The following is a 22,436-nucleotide window of genomic DNA, read 5'->3' as shown; positions in this document are numbered from 1 at the left end:
TTAAAATCGCATTCCAACAGATCGTTTCGTTCGATTCCATCTCGATCGAAAATTATCCTGATTATTCCCGAAATATTAAAAATCGATTGCATCGCGACATTAATTTGTTTTCCCCTCCCGAGTTTTTTACAGCACAATAATATTTTCAAGTTATTAAAAATATTTCTTATTTCCGAGCCACTCGTTGCATCCGCCCTAATTAATTCGCTCGTAATTCGTTATCGTCCTCATCGAGGCGACAAATACGGCAAACACCTGCCTGCGAAATCGGCATCGGCGCGATCGACGAACTCGATCGGGTATAGCAAGCGGATAACGCAATATCCACGCCACTGCGAGCACGATCTGTGGTCGGATGTATCAATGTCAAGCGCTAATAACACCTCGAGTGCTCGTTCGCGGGCGTCCGAACTGTATGCAACAACAACGGCTGGCAGCTAATTCCGAACAATGATATAATTACATATTATTCGCTATTATCTCGAGTGTGTGATGTGCATGGACGCGCAGAAATTAGAAGATTGCGCGCCGACCGGTTAGACACGACCGTTGATAGGACGAAGTGATCCTCGAGATGGAAAAACACAAATTAATTATGAGAAGGAATCTTTTTCGTCGAACGCGCACCAAGAACTTGCCGGCGATCGTACAAGAAATCCACCGCGCGCATGTATAGTTGATGTCCTTGATTACAAATTGAATTTAACTTGAGTAACAAAACGAAGTGGCCTAAGAATTCCTAGTCGGCGCTTTGAAGAAATGCCAATCAAAATTAGATACTCAAATAGTTGAGGAAGAAATAAAAAATTGAAACAATCGGATACGCTTTTTTTTCATCGTTAGCAGAGGTCATAGACCGGGCGAGTTTGTATTATTTGCATATTATTATACTTGGACTAGAGGCATATGCACTGGAGTATCTCTCCTTTTTTGTTGATACGAATCGCTTAGAGAGAAGAGAGGAAGAAAGATGGAATCGGATGATTCATTCCTCAAGATTACATTAGAAATCTAGGCGTGTCGACCTAGAGCCGGTTCCCTTCTCGGTTCAGCATCTTAAGATTGTGATGCCATGTTAATCAAAGGGCGATTTCGGTTGATTCCAAAAACGATGCTTGACGAATCATAGTCGAATATATATATTTTTTTACACGAGTTTAATAAATGAACTCGATCATTTACCGATTCTTACGTTATCGAAACGTTATGAAATGATAATACAATCGTGTATTACTATCTATTTCAATGTATACCAATATGCATCTGTTTTTTTATTTAGAAGATATTTAATTTGATGATAAAATCTTAAGCAAAAATATAAACAGACGTCAATAATGCCTTAATATGTGAAATTGGTCATATTCAAGGCTAGTAATAATAACTAGACGTATCACACGAAGCTATTCATGCATCATGACTATTAATTAGAGAAGGAACAGCCAATATTTGTTTTGAAATTATGCCTATAATCTTGTATAAATTGCATCTGGAATTGTTAAACAGATGTGTGTGGACACAATTCGAAAATAATATTGTCGGTTCCTTTTCAAAAACTAACAGTCATGGTTCATCAATAGCTTGATGTGATGTATCTAGTTATTATTAGTCCCGAATGCGACCAATTTCATGTGTTCATTATCGGCGCTTACTATACAACTTAGGTAAATGGATCATCCAATTTAAGTCCACGCGACGGTCGATATTAGTTATTTTTTTCCATTCTTTCTCTCTCTCTCTCTTTCTATCAAAAACACTATAATGACTATCAAAAATCTAAGAGCAGATTCCCGCATAACTTGTTCGATCGATATCTTGCAATCACGTGGTGTTTATCCCGTAAGCCTACATTCGTGTGCGAAAGGGAAAAGCGCGTAAACGGTCGCACGTAAAGTTGAGGTAAAGAAGGCATCCGCGAAGATATACATAGAATTGTGTGTGAGAGAGAGAGAGAGAGAGAGAGAGAGAGGGAGAGAGAGAAAGGGAGAAAACTATAGTCGACGGGCCCCGCGAAGGAAGAAGGAGCGGAATACCAAGGAGGAGAGGTGGCATGCGTGCATCACGCGAGCGGACCGCACGCGTGTAAAGATGGCTCCTCGCCCGACAAAACCGGCAAACACCGCTCGACTGACTGGGCTGACGACTCCGCAGTCTGGGCACCCTTCAAGGGTATATCATAGGGGCTATCAGGCGTCCATGTACGTAGGATCGACTCGACATCGACTCGCGCGGGGATCATTACTATAGGAGCAGCTACTCGAGAGCCCCGATTTTGATTGACGCACGACGTTACGCCAAACTTGGCGGCACGCGAGCCAAACAGACGGCCTCGCTCGAAAGAAGCTGCCACTGCCTTCTCGATCGGCACCGATTTCGCCCTAGCAGAGTCGCAAACAATCGCGATTTTACCGCCATAGCCCACATCGTATGGTGGAAACGTGCTCGAACCGTGCCTCTAGACTATCGATCGTACTTAAATATCCCTTTGTAACGCTATGCAAACTCGTAAACAATTAAAAAAAAATCATATCAATTATGGCCGATGCTAATCGCGACGTTTGCGCAATCGATCCGAATAAATAAACGTATGCGAGTCGAGTTCTAACAACGACTTGATTCCTCTTAAACGCTCAAGTTCTAACTGCCACCTAGCTTCTCGGGGTGGTCTCGTGCGTCGTTTAATTACCGTGTGTAACGAGTTGGAGTGGCTAGCGTGCGCACGAAAACCCTCTCTCGCGAAAGGGGTGCGATATGCTCGCTGACGTCGTCCACGAATCACTCGAAATTACCGAGTATCGTTGTGACAGGCCGCCTCGCGAGAGGCGGAAAGGACGCCTTTCGTGCAGTTTGCACACGACGGCCGCACCGACGAAAACTTGAAATTCGTTCGGACTGCAACATTCCGATGTGAGGTCGTAATATGCCAGCGATATTATACCGAGCGACGCATAATTGTGGCAATTACATGGTGCAAATGCGGCGACTTTCCTACGGATTAAGAAGTTTTCCGCGTAGATTTTTCGTATAATTCAGTGAGAAAATATATATCGTCCAATAAATGATTACCTCTAGTTAATCGCAATGCAATAATTCGACGCGTACCTAATATTCGAAATGTTTCCCATGCCATTTCCAGCCAATCAATCATTCGTAAATTATATATTTGCGAATTATATGTGTGGCACGGATAGTGAATAGTTTCCCTATGTAAATCAAACTAGATATATTTGCCATTGGATTGATTAGCGTAATCCGAGCGAAACATAATCGATTTTCATAAATAAAAACGCGTAATGATATCGTGAAGATAATAACCATCCTATATAAACAAACGCAGAGAAATATGAAATAAAAAGAGATAGAAGAAACTAATCGCCTAATGCGAATCCCCACTATCAGATATGAGCGATTACGATAATAAGATAGCGATATAGTCAAAGTAGAGGGAGAGAGAGAGATTCGTATTGACCTTCGGATCAATTCCGTTAAATCCGCGGTCGCATAAAATTGTTGCCGTAAAGGATTTACGGAGCTGAGTGCGCCGGTAGCACGACACGTCCACGACTAAGTTTCGCTCTATCGAGGCACAGCTTACTCGACGTGAACACGCGATTGCATGTACAACGTGGGATTCTTAAACGCGTCTCCCGAGAGAGATGGTTAAGAGCTCGCGGTGCCGAATGTTTTCCGTAATGCAGGACACGATACGAGGAATCTATAAGACAATATCGATTAAAGCAAGCACTTTACAATCTTCATATCTCGTATAAGGCTTTCTCTCAAAGTCCTTCATTGTCAGTCCTTCTTGTCGCTTATAATGAAACACGATCGCTCTGATTAATAAGAAAGTAAAACATTTTTCAAGAAATTTCCCAATTTGCAACTAATCAATCTATTTATAAATCTATCTCAAATTATTTATTGAATTTATGTGAACGTTATGTGTAATAAATTCCTGTGGGAGATCGATACCTTCCAATCTGGGGTAACGGCAAAAATACAGAAGGATTAAGGACCCTTGTTTCACTCGATGAGTTGTATCGCGTTTTAGTCATCGGGCGGAGGCAAAAGATGCGCTCTTGGGGATAGTTCTTTACGAGGGCGGCGGTATCGTCGCAACAAGGGTGAATCAAGGGGAAAGAACGAAACGGGACTCGTGGGTTTCGCTGTCGCAGTCAGCTGTTTTAATGTAGGTCACTGGTTCGCGCAGAAACAATCGATTTTGGCTCCTGTGACGCGACATGCGTGGGCCATTGTTAAAAGTACGTAACGCAACCCGAGCGTTCTCGTCGACGAGAAAACGCTCCGATCGAATCTTGTCGACAATCCTCCTCGTCTTGGGAATGCGATAAACTTGTGAGATTTACGCTTTTATTCCTTGCAGATCTACGATAAAAAGATTTACAAAGAGCTTGATCATCAAGTAGCTAAACATTATTAAAAAAATTGTGTGTATATATTCAATTTATATATAATTCAGATATATAATAGATATATAATAGATATATAACATGGATATATAATAGATATATAACAGAGATTAGATATATAATTCATAAAAATAATTGACTCTATAATTTTTGACTAGGGAAAATAATACAGATTGAAATAGAAATGTTAGTAATTTAATATCGTTAAAGTTGTGCAGCAGAAAGATTTCAAATGGCGCGTATCATTTATAAATTCTGTGAAGGAATCGTTTATCTTCTAAATGATAGGAGAAATTAACTTTCGCGTTTCGATCAAACCGTATCCACCGACCCATCATGATTGGCGGGAACGAACGGCGCGGCAGAAAATGTAAGATATCAACGGCATATCGGCGCAACAGTCGCGTATTTAACGCCTTAAATTGGGAGCCTTTCTTAGGGCTCCGTCGAATGCACGGCACGATAGAGAACGCGTCGGAGAAAGAACGCCGAAAGGGAAACGCGGAACGGGAGCCTGGCGCCATTGCGATACAATACGGGGCCCCGATGACTTGCATTTGTATCTCGCCATCAAGAGGCCTCGTGATTATAGCCATGGGCCCGCTCGCATCCTGCTCTCTCTCCTTCCCGGCTCTCCTCTCCTTTCTAGGCGTACCGCGCGCGGGTTCCCATCGTCCTCGAGAAAGGATCTCGTCTTATGCAGACGGCCGGCAGACGATACAGATCGCGATAATAATATTGTGACTTTATCATTGCACGCGCAGCCAACACACTCCCCCTTCCCTATTCTTCTTACGTTAGATGCGAATTAACGATCTCTCTAATTACTCCGGATCCGCGCGATTCAACCTCGAGGTTTAACGATTCTCGGATGCCTCGCGGTCAGACATTGAGTGCTAGAAAAATAACAATTGAATTTCGCTTTAAATTAACTTACAAGTGAACGTCAAATTTACAGCGCATCCGATAATTTAAAATAAATTCAGAATTGCAAACACATTTTAACAAGTCCTCTTGTGTCTTTTCTCCAGAGAAAGAAAATGGCCAAGCTTTACAAGTTTTGCGAACACAGGGGAAGAGATAAAGGAGAAGTGGCGAATATCTCGCATGGCTGCAACGGTCGGCCATCTTTGGCCAACATTATAGAACGAGAAGCGAGCATCAGCGTTAAAAAGAGGGAGAAGATCGAAGAAACAACGAGAAAAAGAACGGTGGGTGGGTAGCTCGATTTTAATCCTTCTTGTTTGTCTTTGCATTAATTATCCAGAATTAAGAACGCTGCTCGACCGCGGCGCCGCGCGCAGCCGGATTACTGGCTTTATTATTACTTGTTGCAGATTATTAATTACCGAGAATTATGAGCGAAGCGCGGGAATAGGCTGTGGGTGGTGATGGCGAATGGCATCGTGGGCGGAGAGCGGCGGACGGATGCCGGGAAGAAAGGCACCCCTCTTAGATTTGTGTTTTCAATTAATTTCCGTAAATTAAGAACGATTGTGTAAGAGGAGATTAGTAACCGCTAGCCATGCTTCGAAAGCTGTAAAAAAATACCGTCAATGAAAAAGCTCGCTTCGCGTCCCGGTTTCTCGAGTGTAAATTAAATTAAACAACTCGATAAACTATCGCAGCTACAGCTGTTGCAAAGATCGATGAATAAACGCGAACAAGTGAATAAATAAGCGATATCATCCGTGATATTAGCGATTGTATCATTAAATGATCCTGGCTAATAACTAACTGGCGTTTGATTGCGTTCGAGTTTTTCAATCGAGGCACGGAACAGTTTCCACTTTTTATCAATAAAAAAAAATCAGCGCGCGGCTGTGTTTTTATCGCGTTACTATATATTAGAAAGTTCAAGGCTCTGTATCCGCTTTGCGGTTTTCATCGATTGCAGTTGCCTGTGAATAATTCTCACGGCAACTAGTGCAACGCGAACGAACGCGCGGACTTCGTTTTCGGTTACGGGATTAATCGACAAGCAGATTTAATGGAGACGCACATGCGCGCGCGCGCGTCGTGGGGGTGTCTACGGGTGTATATATGTATCTCGATGAAAAGTAATGCTAACAATGGGGTCATGCGAGCCTTTATAATATCACGCTGGCGGCCCAATTCCCCGTGCAGGATACGGAACGGGAAAAAAAGGCCGAGAGGCCTGCCAGCTGCTGTAAACGATACAATTACCAGATAGATACGTGCTCGTGTGTACGGAGAGAAAGAAAGAAAGAGAGAGAGAGAGAGAAAGAGAGAGAAAGAAGACTGATCGTCCTCCACTCGGCGTCGCTGCGGCAAAAGAATCGAGCGATCCCTTTTTCGAGACGTCCGTCCGTCGAATAATATCGCGATGCTTTCCGTGAGCCACCAGGAGAGCACAGTCGCGTTCATACGAGGACTTTACCGAGCCCTATTTGTGTATTCGTGCAGTTAACACGAGCGCATAGATATTAAAAGCTTACGTAGCCTATAACCACGCATCGGCGCACGGCAACAACCAGGAGCTGGGAGGAGCGAGCAGAGGAAATAAATATTAATAACGGCTTTCTGCTGCCATCTCTCTCTCTCTCTCTCTTTCTGTTCTACTCTTGCTCTCTCCCCCTTTTCACCCCCTCTCCTCTCCGGTTCTATTCTCTGTGTACTACCCCTTCTTTCCTCTCTCCTCCCTGTGTCTCTCGCTCTCTCACAATATGTCTGTGCATTGTTAGAGCCATTACGGGAGCCAATTAATCTATGCACAATTTTATAATTAAACGGCTAATAGCGCATAGAATTATAGTCCAGGGCCGCGCGCACTCCCACGTAGTTTCTGGCTGGCTGTTGTTATGTCAGGTACATACTAAGCGCCGTGCTTACGAAGAAGAGCGTAGAAAAATTACATTATGCGTTCCCTTCTCGGTGCCTTTTCCTTCTTTCCTCTTTGTCTCCCCGGCACGACCTCTTTTCGCGGATTCCCAATTAGAGGCTCCATTCCGAATAGGTAGTTTGCGCGCGATCGTTGGTCCGTCCGACCGAGTTAGGCGAATTAATTGATATAATTGACTCGTCTCGTTAGCTATGCGCAACGCGGCCGCATTATTATTTCCTCGCCGATTACCGTAGGGCCCGCATAAATGTATATACATATATATATATACGAGATACGACGCGAATAATTATCGCAATCGATTATTTTTTTCAGCTTAACAGGAATATCTCTTGGCGTTCTCCATCAAGATAGCAGCTCTCTAGATACGTGTCTCTCCGAGATACACTCTTGAGGAAAAGTTGAAAAGAGAAAGACGACGTCTGGCGATGAGAGATAAATAATACGCGGCATTTAAAAGCTTACACCAAGCGGCAGTAACGATTCACGCATCGCGCTCTCGTTAACACGCGTGTCTGACAGAGCGAACTCGGCACGCGGCATTCGTCGTTATCGTCTGCATACTCGGCTTTTTTTTAATGTTATTATTACTCGGGAGCGCACGAAATACGAATGCGCGATTCAGCTGTATATCTCGGAGCAGTCCGGACGGAACAACGCAGCCGGCGCCGCGCAGTAAACCGCAAGAAAAATCCCCCTGAATTATCGGTGCGGTTCTGGGCACATGCTGTTGTATCGGTCCCGTAGAAGCGTACAACGGCGGCGGGGTCGACGTGCACTCGTATATATGTAGATGCGCGCGCGTACGCTTCATGTGCGCGTGGGTGTAGGCGTGTGTTTGATTCGTCGTAGATGTGTGCGTCCGTTGCTGCCGTGCATTATCAGAATGTAACGACGTCAGCGGTACACGCGATCGGACCGCACAGGAAGGCCGTGTCGCAGCCTCTTGATCATCCTATTTTTCAAGCGCGACCCCGTCTCGCTCTTTTCCGATCGATACACGCGCGATCAAAGTCGGCAAAGTGTATGTAAGAATCTGCCAAACAATCGAAACAATCTTGCTTCTCTCGCTTTCGAAAATGTCACCGAGTATAATATAATTGTTACCAATAATTATCACCTGTTTTCGACAGTAAAATAATTATAAATATCGAAAGAATTTTTCTCCACAAACTGTTGTTAAAAAATTACCCATAAAATTGACAACAATTCTATCGCTTTCTAGATTGAAAGAAATTTTATAATATTACATGTATGAGAGAAAGATTATAAGAAAGTTTATAATGAAATAAAATTACTTAACTTACGAATATAAAGAATCTACGGTGTCGAGAAAATTGGTCGCTAATTGGAGCTACAACTCGAGGTTTGTATCACGAGAAGGAGCAAAACTGTAGGATAAAACGAGTAGGGAAAGACGAGACCCGCACGAGCCGACGGCTCGCCGAGTTCTGTTCTGTGACTGCTACTCCGGATTATTCGGATCCCTGCGATCCCTACGAGTTTCCTCCTTCTTCCTCTCGCGCTCGCTCTCTCCTTCTGGCCATCTCCGGCTCTTTCGCTCTGTCCCTCGGGATATCCCTCGATTCCCTCTCGCTCTGTCCCTCTCTCCGTGTCGCGTTGAATCCGTTTCCGTTGTGACTGCCGCTGCGCGTCGCTCGCCGAACAAATATTGCCCATTTGCCACGCGATTCGCGGTTCTACCTCCAAGAGAACCTCATCAGCTTCGCGACAGTAAACGTACAAGTGGAATCGACAAATTATATCGAGAAGGAATCGCCAAATCTATTGTTTAATAGGAATCAATGGGACGATCTGGATTGATAAACGACGCGAGGCGAGAGGACAACACTTTAGCCGACGACCTTAAATCCCCTCGTTCCGTTTACCATTCCGTTTCGTCTGTCGTCTACCTCGTGGGTGGGGTGAGAGAGAGAAAGCTTGTACAACCGTGCTCTCCTCCTCTCGCCCGGCATCCTCTCTTTCTCTCCCTCGTCGGGGACGATTCATTCAGAGAAACTGCCGTGAAAGGGACACCTGTTGGCGCGGGAACTTGGTGACAATCCTAGAAACGAGAAGCACGTGCCCGTGTTATGACTCGGATATCTTAATTCTCTCCTTTTTTTCCTCGCCTTACGGTGCATCGGGATTACTCCTGCTTCGAATGAATATTATTTTACAAGCGGATGCGATATGTCTCTCGTTTTGGCATAATTCTCCCGAATGTAAATAAAGCTATTGCCGAAGCGGCATTCCTCTCAAACCGTAAAATGCAATTTCGATGCATGAGGATCGCTCGTGAATCGCCTGTACGAATAAAGCCCGAGGGTCACCAGGAGCCGTTCTCGATGATGATCAAGTCTTAAGAAGCGGTAGGTGGTGCACAATTAAAGTACTTTTTGGCCGACTGGTAGCGGGCGCGAAAGCTGTAGTATAAGCGAAGATAAAGTGCTGCCCAGCGGCGACACCGTGCGTTATTAATGTATGCGAGGATCGTAGCTTCCGTTTGCAACAGTGAGGCCTCAGATGTACGCGAGCCATATTTTCAGAAACCTCTTCTTTTCCTCGTAATAATTGATACGCGATAAACATCGATAACAATCGATAAATATTCACTATTCATCACTACTGTGATTCGTTTTTCAGATTCGTTTGCAGAAACGCCTGGAATACAGCAATGGCATGATCGCCACGAGGCAAAATGGAGACTGTCAAAACTGGTTTCATCGAAATTACCAGTCATGATCCTGAGCTCTGTTCTGTTCTTTTCGTTCCGCACACTCGCTCATCAGCTTCATCATTACCGAACTTGGAGGAACGCAAATTTTTCTCGACCTAAGAATGCCTATTCGCGAGAATCGCAAGCGATGACCTAATCGAAGGGGAAATGTACAACAAGGAGAAGAACCGTCGTCGCGTCACCTTTGATGAGCGTCGTCACCTACCTGGCCGTGGTGCAGTCCCTGTAAAGAACGTCGAAGTCCTTGCAGCTGAGCAGCTTGCACCGATTGACGCCGGGTTGAATGGCTCCGAGACCGCGTAAGATTCTAACTTGCTCGACGTTACACACCAAAGGTACGATATCCAGCCGCTTGAGCTTGGTGTAGACTGTGTGAAGGCCGCCCACGAGATGCTTGAGAAACAGTTCGAAGGCCTGCGGCAGACAGAGCATCGTGTCGCCGGCGATAATAAACGCCGCGACCTTCTGTCCGCGATAATCAACCAACTTGCACTCGTTGGCAGTAGGATCGCTAGTACTGATCGGCGGTGGGCTGTTGTAAGATCGCGGTGGTAAGACCGCGTGATGAGCCGCCATCAGCTCCAGTGGCGAGCCATGATGACCGCTCAACATACCACCTAGTTGGCCCAGTAATCCCAGTCCCGGCGGCGGTAGTCCTGGCATACGAGGAACCATGCCCGGCGGTGCCCCAGGTCCACCTCCGGCCGACAACGGCGGTGGACTTAGAGGAAGACCCTGGGGTGGCGAACCTCTCGTGGGCGATCCCGGTGTCGGCACACCGCGATGTTGCTGCTGCTGATGATCGCGAATCTGATCACGCCCGTGCGATTGCTGATGGGACGGCGGCGGCTGATGCTGACTGGAGCCGTGGAGTTGCTGTTGCTGACTCTGTGTCGACGGGCTGTGCGGATGTTTCGGACTGCCGGTTACGGGACTGGCACGGCTGCTGTGATCGGAAGAGCTGTCCATCGCTCCGTGGTCCATGGAGGGTCGAAAACGCGCGTCCGTGTTCTTCCTCGTAGAGACGACGAGACACTCTGCCACGTCGTCCTTGTCGTCAGCAATACGGTCCGTGTTCCTGACGTTCAATGTCGTCACTGTGTTCGCCCGTTGGCGAATATCGCGGTGCGACTCGAACGTAGAAATGTGAATCGCTTCAATGCATGTTAAAGCATGTTTCTTCCGATCCTCTTTGTGAGTTTTCTTCAACGATAATTAACGTGTATCGCAACCGATTTATAATCTTCAAACTGCGCCAAATTAGCGCCCTTGAAATGTGCCGCCCGTCACTGCAAGTAAGTGTTGCGCGTCTTGGCACAAGTCAAACCGCACGATTTCTTCAGTCCTTATACGCACGTGAACCTCTGTGTCCATAACAATGTTTTAGTCCACCACGCGGATATCTGATTTTCACCGATCCATCGCGGAAACGCTTAACTCGCCAGCTTACTCGCGACAATAACGACAATGATTACGAGGACGATGGCGATGACAACGACAATGATAGCAGTTGTTGCGCGAACGATGACAGTTCTCGGCACTGAGTTTATCAACGAGACGTAGCAACTTGTTCACTGGCTCACGACGATGATGTCTTCATGTCACAACAAACGGAAAACGGCTACACCACGACAATTACACCGGAATAAAAGAGACGCGTAAATACGAGAAAACCGCAACGTGTGTACGAGATATGACTGTGATAATGTCAATGATGAGATGACAGCGAGGATGACGGCGGCGACGACGGCGACGGCGACGGCGACGGCAACGACAACGACGACGACGACAACGACGACGACGACGGCGGCGGTGGTGGCGGCGGCGACGATGACGACGGAGGCGGCTGCCGCGGTAACTCGCAGGGACGCGCGTCGCTCGTTCTCAAAGTAGCAAACGCTCTCTCGGTCGAGTCGGGAGTATTTCCCTACCCAGTCACAGATGTAATAAATAAAAACATCAGTGGGAGCCCGACAAACGGGGAGGATGGGCGTTCTGTGCGCACAACCGACTATCCGGTTGGCGGAGCCACCAGGGCGGCTGTTCTCGCTATTGGACGGCAGGCTAACACTGTCTACGCCTTTCAAACCTTCCCTCCGGGTGGCGGCGGTTCGGCCAACCGCCCCCCGCATCCCCCACTATTTGCCAACCTCTGCCACCGACGTGGTAGACGACGACAACGACTACGCCGACGAGGACGGTTCCGGGGGCTACCAACACAGAGGGACAACCAGACGCAGACGCGCGGAGAGCCTGAGGACAGTACGACTGGAACGTACCGGCGGTGTGCGAGTGGGGGAATTCTTCTTTTACTCTCGCCGGGTTTGTCTTCTTTCGCGTTGCGGATCTTACGTTCTCTTTCCTGCCTCGGCGCGCGCGTGTTCCTCCTCGCCCCACTCTCTCTACTTTTATATCTCTTACTCTTGTCTCTTATTCGCGTGCTGTTCTTCACTCAGTCTCCTCACTCGGCTCTTATTTCTCTTCTTCCTCTGACTGTCTGCGTCGTGGTGTTTCGTTTGTGACACTTCCACTTTGCTATATCTGATCATCTATTTCTTCACGTTTGACAATTCTTTACTTTTTATTCCATTCATATTATTCTTATTCCTCGCTTTCTTTTTTTATTATCGATTCTCTAAAGTCGTATGCCATTCTAATTTTTCTTTCATTTTTTTCTTATCTTTTTGACTATTCACGTCTCTCCGTCCTTCTCTCATCGTCTCTCGCCACCCTCCACATTTTCCAGATTCGCGCTCTCTCGCGCGACCAGCCGTTTCTGCCTTCCGTGTATATGTTTTCTTCTTCGCTCGCTCCCGTCTGCCCTACTCTCGCTTTATCTCTTTCTTTCGTCATCTCCCTCTGCGTTAGGCGCGCACACACGTACTGCCCGTTCCGTCTCTATCTCTCTCTCCCTCTTTCTCTCACTGTTCCCTGTCCCTACGACGAAGAATGTCGCCAACGTTCGAATCGATCGCTCGCTTTCGCGTGCGCTGCCTCCCTTCTTCACCCTTCTGCCATCCGCGAACCCACTCTCTCTCTCCCCCCTCTATCCCCCTCTCGCTTCTCTCTCTCTTTCCTCTACTACCTCGTTCACCTCCTCCTCAACCTTCTCCACCTCCTCCTCCTCAACCTTCTCCACTACCCTCTCCTACTCTTTCCTCAGATCTCCTCTACCATATTCGCCATCAGCATTACACGCGCGCACTTATTTCTTCTGTAGGTAACTCCGCTTTCCTTGCGATCTCTCTCCTGCTCCGCCACCCCCTTACGCCTTCGCCCACCCTTAGTCCATCTACCCTCTCTCCGCGCCGTGCGCGCCTCTGTGTTTCCTCCGCCTCTCCATCCCCACCAGACCGACACACAGGATAGTCTACACTCTCCGACACGGTTAGGGTATGGGTGCTTAATATCTTTGTGCCATACCCAAGGCGCCCGTATCCGCCGACAGTTCCTGGAGGTGAATTTTGCCGCGATCGAGTACCTCGATTCGCGGGACAGAGATGAAAATCACAAGTGCGAAACGAGTACGAACAATTTTATGCAAGTAGATGTAGCGAACAAAATGTTTTAGCTTTTCAAAAATAGAGGCAAATATATCGCTGATTAAAAAGAGCTGCTCGATTACAAGAGCAACCACATATTCGCATACCGAGTACCTTTATGCTGTATGTACGAAATATTTAATCATAAATTAGATCAGAGGAGTATTAATTTTTCCTCTTGACAAGCTTTAATCTATATCTTTAACATGTTTCTTGAAGCGTTGAAGCGAAATGCGAAAAGCACGCGACAGGGATGATTCGTGGAGACGATCTCCGATTATCTCGTCATAGACGCTTCGTGACTGATAGCAACAGGAAGGGAAACAAGTCTAGCGTTCTCTCCTCTCTTTTGGCCAGTCAACCCCTCATCGTCCCTCGTCGGCCCGGTGACCCAGATTTGCTAGGGAGACCCTTCGCGATGCAAGTATCGTCGTATGCGTTTATACGGATACATTCGTGTGGCCATACAAACATACATAGGTACACGCATACACACGCAAATAGGTACGCACATGTAAATATAAACGCATACTCGTGTAGAGATTCTATGGTTCGCAAATACGTTTACTCAAAACAGCTGATCCCTACCTCGTAGATTTCGAAACGAAAACCCCTAAGCTTATCTTTCATTGAACGAGCTCGATCATTATTTCTACACTTGTAAATCTAGCTTGCGTGCCAGCAAATTCTATTCTTAATTGCATATCACCTTGTAGGTTAATTGATATTTTGCATTTTCCACGTGAATCATAATTAATTACTCCACGCTGTAATATTTGAGCGCAGAAACGCTTGATATATTTCACAAACATGTCTCAGATACGTAGATGTATGTTACGATCAATATTTTATTGTAATTGCATCACTCGCATAATTAAGCACATATTCGCTGCTAATTGTGTGCTAATAAGTTGAAAAAAAATTTACAGCGGACGAGTTTGCAAAGGCGATCTTATTGCTGAATAAATAGAATAAATCGCGATACACGAGATAAGCGCCGTATCTATCGACAAGTATCTAGGACTCGGCAATTTTTCCAGAATGGAATAAGAATCATCCTTTGTCTTGCGAGAAGACAATCGATCATAAGATCGATGTGCGTGGTCCGGACAAGTGAGAGAGGTCGAGGGAAGGGACGGGGGGCAACCAGTAGGGGACCGATGTTTGCCGCGACCCAAACCACGTCCAATTAGTGGAATTAATACCGGCTGGGCTTTGGGGGAGCTAATGCCTCTGTGTGTGCATACCTACGGGTATGCGCGCCGATGACTGCACTTTCCTTCGTGCGTAATGAAGGACAGTCCCGTCGTCGAACCTATAGGTCGATGCATTCGCTCGTGGAAACGCGATCGCCACCGACCTCCTCTTGTTCTGCGGTCACCGATGAAATTCCGCAACTCACAGATTGTACTCTGATGAATCGTTAAGAAACTCGGCCGGTTAATTTCATTCGGTTATCACGAGAAAGGTTTGAAATATATCGTCCAGATATTAAATTTTAAAAACACAATTGACAAAAACAAACGGCAATCATTATTATGTCTTATCATATCTCGAAAAGAGAAATCGACAAATGATGGGCGTTTTCCAGCTAGGACACGCTAAATTACACTGAGTAACACTGTGTAAAATTCTTGTTGGAACGAACAGTGTAGATTTAATTTCTGAAAATCTCAGTAGAGGGTAGTTTTGATCTTATGATACATTATAGGGTCTAAAGAAAAAATTATGTTATTACAATGTAGGTACGTAAATTCTAAAAAATATAATAAGAAACTATATATAATATATAACAAATGTTTATGAAAATAAATAATAAAATTTTTATTGTATTTATTTTTTATATCTTAGAAATCCATTTTTTTCTCAAATAAAATCCATCTATCTACTCTCTAAATTTACTCTCTAAAATTTATTGTAACGTATATAATTATACGTATAACTTTTTGTAGCATACGTATTATTTAAAGGTTATATTCAAAGACATTACCATAATTTAAATAGTATCTATAGAATTTCTTACAATGTTGGTAACATTGGACGCTTGTACTTAGTATTTTTCTGTATCAGACAGTATAACTCTGTGTTAGCTGGAAAACGCCCGATTAGTGGCCTGATGTAAACGAGATATCGAGCTAGTAATGAAGAATCTAACGATGAATTTTCCTAATTCATTCTTTGGAGCATTTCAGAGACTGTCGATTATCGGAAATTTATTTCGGATATTACGCTCGATGGCACGCATATCGTTTCTTCGCTCTCCGTCCATCGTCCCTCTCTGTCTATTTTTCGAAAGCGCACCGATATATCGCTCCTCCTGTTCGCGTTTGGCGCGAGGTTTGGCACGATGGGGAACGAGCGCCGGGCATTTTCAGACAGGCCACCGTGTGATACGCATTGTTCGTCCTGGACGTCGCCGCCGTCGCCACCGTAGTCCCTGTTACCGCTCGTTGCCCACCCCGCTACAGATACGCGCTTAGCGCAACACGGTGTGTTTGCATCGTGCATAGCTGTTACGTAACCCTCGTCATTGTTTGCGCATCGTCGTTACACGCCTGTATGGAGAAAGGGAGGACGGGGAGGGTGGTCACTCTCTCTCACCGAAAGGCGGATGGAAAAAAAGAATTTTTGCTCGTCTCGCGCATAGAATACGAGCGCATCTAGACGCAGCCGAGCAGAGGACCCGCGTCGGGAGGACCTCGTCGAGAACAGGCCCGATTGCACTTTTGTGATGTTCACATCACATCGTGCGCACGTTCATCGCGTATTTTCTCCCTCTTCCGGTCTCTTACGCGTTTCACCGTTGGATAAACTCCCGCGGCGGATGAATATCGATCGTCCCGAAGCTCTCGTTGGAATATGTATCGCGCGAATGCCAATTCTACCGTTTTAATTTTGCATCGGCACGCGGCTATTGGAATCACAATCGCAGAATCAATCGGTACGCCGTAGCCAAATTTGTCCGTTCGCCGGGCGAGAACAACAAGCGAGCGATATGCAAACGAGCGAGTGTCGACGTGGAGGGACAGAGAGGGAGAACGAGAGCGAGCGAGGGAGCGAGGCGCGGAGGCGAGGGGGGTGGGACGGTTTACATTTTCCAGATTGAAATGTTAACCCGGTAGAAAGGTGGTCGGCGTGCGTGTGCATTACGGCCGATAACCCGATAACGCGTCGTTGTATGCATCACGCCCTTACATCCAGCATCCCCGTTCCAGTTCGCGATGAAGCAATCACCGTCGATAAGCATTGTACGGATCCGGCACAATGGACAAGACTTTCCAGCCTCTCCCTGCCCCTCCCTTATCCACCGTATCTCTGCCTCCCTCTGCCTCTGATGAAATCCCGGCGTAATCTTCCGTGATCGAATAGCCGTCCGAATTATAAACAGAAGCGGTCTCTTAATTTCTTTTCTATCGTTGCCCTCAAAATTCTCTTTTAATCGGTTACATCGAAACGCGACTCGACTGTACCATACTCGAAGCGATATTAAAATTACTAATAATACTTTACTCGACGTGGACATTAATTTTAACTTTGAGTTGCCTTCTTTTTTTCGTTTTAAACCGACGATATTTTTTTGCATTGAGAAACGTGACGAGATTAAACGCAAAAGTTATCGAGCAGGCCTATGTTTTATAATCGCTTCATCTGACGCGCTATATAAGTAGTGGCCTATTTGCATACGAGCGTCTCTCTCTATCCCCCTCGTAGTTAAGATTAAAAAATCAATCGTGGGTAAAATTGTCAAGAGTGTAATGTGAAATTTAATCGCGTCGACTGATAGAATATGCACGATCGAGACCACGATCGAAAGTGTTTCTCTCGCGGACGAGTTGGTGGAGGGGGAGGGCGGGGGGGAGGAAAGTGACGAGAGTCCAAATAAAGTAGACAAAGGGGGCGCGATGAAAAACGACGGCAATTTTTCTCGATACCGATGCCGGCGTTCGGTTTTTCACTGCGGCTTGCGCGCAACTAATTACCCGTATGCCACGTGTTATTATAAATAGCCAATCGTTACCGGCACAGCCGCATTCACGATTCGCCCATAATGGCGTGTTATCGGATAAATAAAACAGATAGCCGGGAGAGAGGGTGCGCCTCGATTATACGTCGGCATCCCCTGCAAACGCGGCTCTCTACTCGCGCGGCCTGCAATTTCTCGTTATTATTTTAGCACATTCAGACGCGATAGATACACATTTGCGATAGATACACAAATTGCGGCGCGCATGCGCATCATCTCCCGCATAAGACACAGGTACCATTGCATCGGACGATTACAATGAATACGTGTCAAATAGATAAACATCACTGATACGGAAAAAGACTTGTCATTTATTACTAATAAAGGCGTAAAAAATTGAAATTTCATACATTATACTTTGGCTACTAATGAAGGGAAAGTGAATTAGCTACGTTTTCTCGTTTTGACGAAAAACGAAGTCTTGATAAAACAATCTTCTCGTTGATATTGACGGCAACGGTGGCAAAATGCGTCTCTGCGCACGGGGTAGTATAGTTTTCGCCACACGCGGTATTCAAGCTAAATACATTAGAAAGCTCATTTAAATACAACACAATGGCTTCGGCCGGGCGCCGTGTCGGCCGGATAAATTCGTCGGCCGAAGTAATACTGTCCATCGCGTTTCCTGACGCGTCATTCTCGGCGCGAATCGATATCGTCGCATCGCGCGGCCAACGGGGAAACTCGGTCGTTATTCGAGATCGCGGTACAACCGGCAACCGATTTTAATTACTTTAACGACATTTATCCATTCCCGAGCGACGATGGCATTTTCGGCGGTTGCGCGAGATCAACGTCAATACTTTCCCGTGGCAAACGCCGCGGAAGACAATCGCGTTGACACCCCGTGATGGATGTCCCGCCTGCTCAAAATACCCCCTCGCAGTTTTCCCGCCAATAAAGCCCATTGTAAATGCGAACTATTCGAAATATTAGATCGGCACAGCGATTACGGCTCGTTCAGTCATCGCCGTTGACGCACCGTAATCCTTTCCCACCTCCCTCTTCCTGCCCCGCGCTTTCGCGCTCCGTTTTCGCGCGTCCCGCTCCTGCCGCATAGCGGAAAAAAAGGTCCTCCTTTTTATACTATTCGAGCATAGTTTATAGAAGAGTTCGGGGGGAAAACATGTGACAGCGTGAAACGCAATATGAAACGATGCAAATTTTAGAGAGAGATTTTACTCCATCATATACATGTATTATTTATATTTCCAAGAACGAGATTCGCGGCGACCAGTGCTAATTTCAGTACACATTTTATCCGCTGTTACATATTAATGCGTGCACAGAAGAAACTGTATGTAACGTTTAAAAGTTTTTAACATACTTAGTAATAACTAAGCCCTACTGTCCGCGGCGTTTCCGTCCGCCATTATTCACGATTGAATTATTAAAGTACGATAAAATGTTCAAATCGCTCGTAATTATAACCTGCGGAGAAAAAGCGCCATCGGTTCTCTTAGTCGCGGAAGCCTTATTAATCCGAAAGTCTAACGAGATGTTGAAACACGTTGCGCCGATACTATACCTACTATTAACGCTCGAATTGCGAAGGCTACTCTTCTATCAGGAGCGGACAATCTGACATACCGCGCGCTCAATGAACAGCTTACATTGATATTTCAGCAAGCGTAAGCAGAAAATCGCGTGCGCCACTGCAAAGGCGATATTACGACACGACATCTCCTGCGCGTTGCACGCTACACGCGTTACAATATCCTCCGCGATAAATAAAAAAATAAAATAAGTCGAAATCGCTCGCGAGAGACGCTTTTCATCTCGAGACGTTTTCGTGTCTTCGAATTGCCACGCTACTCTGACGTGGAGATTGTTTGGATTGTTCTTAATCTCCATTGTAATTGCACGCGCGACCGCCGGGAACTGACCGGCCAATTTTGAATTTGGATTGTCGGGCCCGATGATGGATCGGCCTTTTGTACGCGGCGCTGATGATACCTCCGCAGATGTATCGTATACCGCACCCTTTTCGGACGAAACCACTTGCCGGTGATTATCGATTAAGCGCATGCACACACCGCCTCTCACCGATCCTTTTCCCCCGCCACCCCCCCGTCTTTTGGTCCTCCTTTTTTCCCTCCTCGAATGCGCTCTTTGGTATTTTTTCTCCTTTTTTTTCTTTTTTTTATCTCGAACGCTCGACATCTGGCTTAGACGACTTTTGAGACCCGTTACGAATTTACGATCTTCCGTCAGTCGATATATGACGAAGTCGATTGGTTTTATAATGTATAATTAAAATACATCGAAAGTGAATAAAGGCCAATTTAATTTCTTAGGGGATTTTTTTTGTAATTTATATAATAATGATAATAATAACTCTTTCTCTTAAACGCAACAAATAAAAACATTAGCCAAGTCTGATACAAAAAATGCACGTAAAAAAGAGACGATGCTAATAATGTTACTACCAGGCTTAACTTGAAAAAGTCTTATTTTATAATTTGATACGATTATATCGTTGAATTTTTTTTAATTCAAAATTTTGCAAATTATCCTCTAGTGTGAAATCAATGCGATTAATAATTAATCCTGATAATTAATAATGTATATGGCGTGTATCATTGTCGCGTCTTTAACACAACGCCACGAAATCTTCGGGGTCTTTTAACAATTTTCAAACAAATATGTCTATCGAGAATCGAGATAAAAATTAATAGAGTATAACGCGCCAATTGTCACAAACTACGAACAGATGTTCCCACTTTAGATAATTCCAGCCTTTTACACTAATCTAATCAGTATCACTAAATAAGGAATGCATTTAATAATCAATATATGCCGCATGTTGTGCGCAAATAAAATCCATGTTATCTTGATAAATGAAAAAATCAGCGATTTATCGTCACTGAGCAAAAAGCGTCTATCGCTTTGTCAACTGGTTAAAGCATTTTACATCTTAAATAATTGCATCGAAAAAAATAGATACGATATTTTCGTATTTTATACCATGATTTGAATTACATAATTAACGCAATTTATAATTGCGGCTTGCAACTGCACGATTGCAGTTTATTATTATATGTTTCAATATATTTTTCTTAAGATTTAACTATAAATGTATATGAAAGTTGCAGACGGGAATACTTTTACAGCGAGGTCGCTTTTATTATTTAATAATCGCGATTGCGATTATCGAGAAAATAAAATAAACATTGCGGTTATATTTGAAATTCGGGAATCTCTCGAATGCCTGATTCGTTTCGAAATTGGATAATATTGTAATATTTTAATATTGTAATATATACACTGAAAAAAAAATCTGGTTGCATATTAATTAGAAATCTGGTAAATATGTCTGTTAGAAAATGGACAAATCAGAATTGCTTTAGGAACTACCAGATGAGTATGATTAATTTCTTCCTGTTAAATTGACCAATTTTCTTGATAATAATAAAATTTAAAAAAATGGCATAATTGTGTCTATGTTTAGTTAATATATAACAAGAAGTTTTATAGATCCAACTAGAAAATATTAACTCAAATCCTTATAGCAAAGTCTATTAAGTATTCTAGTTATAAAAAATCGAGTCTTAACGTGATAACTAGAAATTTTGCTTGGTTTAACCAAAATGCCTTTTATCATATACGTCTTGTTGGTATCAATCAAACGATTTTTTTCAGTATATATATATATATATATATGAAGATCACGTGCATTTGGCCTGGCCACAGGCCGCGGTAGCGAATATAAGTAGCTGCGCAATTTTGTAAAATACCGTAACCGTAATTACTGTTATTGCAGGATATTTAATACACGGGGCACGTTTTTACTCGCGGTCCAACCCCTCTGATCAATCCTCGCGGCCGCGAGGAGAGCAATAGAGCCACGATATAAGCATCCTCGTAGTCGCCGAAGGCTACGAAGGACGAAACACGCCCGAGGTACTTTCGGCTTTATAAATAATAAATTCGCGTAGGAAACGGCGAAAAAAAAATTGACGACCGGGAAGGAGACGAGGGGGAGATGAAATTGAGCGTGTGAAAGGGAAGAGGGAAAGTAAAAATGTGCGCTGAAGAAGGATCTGACGGCCAGTATGTTTACCGTAATTTTAGCATAAACAACATCTTTTACGAGCTAAAAAGCGCGTTTCGATAATTTTACAAGGAAATGCAGGCAATTCAATCCCATTTAATACAATTCTTTAAAATAAAAGAATGTGAAAATGTAAGCGATAATTTTTTCCGAAACGAATTAATATAAAAACTGTGTTGTAATTTTTAATTAATTGTTACAACGCAGAAATTTTTTTTTATAACTGATGCTTCGCTCTGATAATGCAAAGGTGGCATGATTATGAAATACATCGTCGTTTTAATCCGATGGGAAATTTAACATATTTTAATCTATGTCTATATCATTCTTGAGAACCGGAAAATGGAAGTGTTTCATTTTCTGCGGTGTAACGAGGTAATATATATAAGCGCGTGAAATGAATTTACTTACCAACCGCCTGCAGCTCTGCCATCTCGTCGCACCATCTGCCATCTAGCGGTGTCCACTGCGACTGCCTGTTCCTTGAAGAGAAATACTTGACACGATCGGTACAAGTGTCGATGTAATAGTCATGGCCACAAACACGAAATGACACGATCACGATCACGATCAGTCCAGTATCCCATACAGTACAGAATATTGCAGCAATATTATTAATACTGTTGTAACATTGCAATATTGCCGCAATATTACTGCAATATTACTGCAATGTCTGTGCTGTGGGGGATTTTACGGCACTCCCGATATCTGGCACTTTATTCATTCGTAAATTCACTTCAATTTATGTCATGTTATGTCAGATTACGAACTATCGCGAACGGCGCG

The 22,436-nt window shown here is 44.6% G+C and overlaps 1 protein-coding gene and 1 long non-coding RNA gene across 9 annotated transcripts in view; one reads left to right on the top strand and one right to left on the bottom strand.

The window, feature by feature from the left end:
- LOC145976177 (uncharacterized) overlaps nt 1-11,816 on the top strand; it is a 36,628-nt gene extending 24,812 nt beyond the window's left edge. Inside the window, exons 3-4 of one of the 3 annotated variants that reach the window (XR_014440197.1) lie at nt 5,459-5,638; nt 9,937-11,816. This is a non-coding gene — a long non-coding RNA (uncharacterized LOC145976177). Of the gene's footprint in view, nt 1-5,363; nt 5,639-5,764; nt 6,104-9,936 lie in introns of those variants that run through there. The other 2 variants (XR_014440199.1, XR_014440198.1) reach the window with 2 other exon arrangements.
- Nucleotides 1-11,970, bottom strand: part of Dac (dachshund family transcription factor) — a 178,058-nt gene extending 166,088 nt beyond the window's left edge. For 3 of the 6 annotated variants that reach the window (XM_083107149.1, XM_083107150.1, XM_083107152.1), the window contains exon 1: nt 10,236-11,969. In XM_083107149.1, coding sequence (XP_082963275.1) covers nt 10,236-11,014 — 779 coding nt within the window. In that variant the 5' untranslated portion in view covers nt 11,015-11,969. Of the gene's footprint in view, nt 1-10,235 lie in introns of all 6 variants that reach the window. The other 3 variants (XM_083107154.1, XM_083107151.1, XM_083107153.1) reach the window with 2 other exon arrangements.
- Between the last annotated feature and the right edge of the window lie 10,466 nt (nt 11,971-22,436).

The sequence above is a fragment of the Camponotus vicinus genome, unplaced genomic scaffold, assembly GCF_025532165.1.
Source record: "Camponotus vicinus isolate PSW18456_S1 unplaced genomic scaffold, iyCamVici1.0 SCAF_8, whole genome shotgun sequence".
NCBI classification, from domain to species: Eukaryota; Metazoa; Arthropoda; class Insecta; order Hymenoptera; family Formicidae; genus Camponotus; species Camponotus vicinus.
Note: the sequence above shows the minus strand (reverse complement) of the source record. Positions and strands in the feature narration are given on the sequence as shown.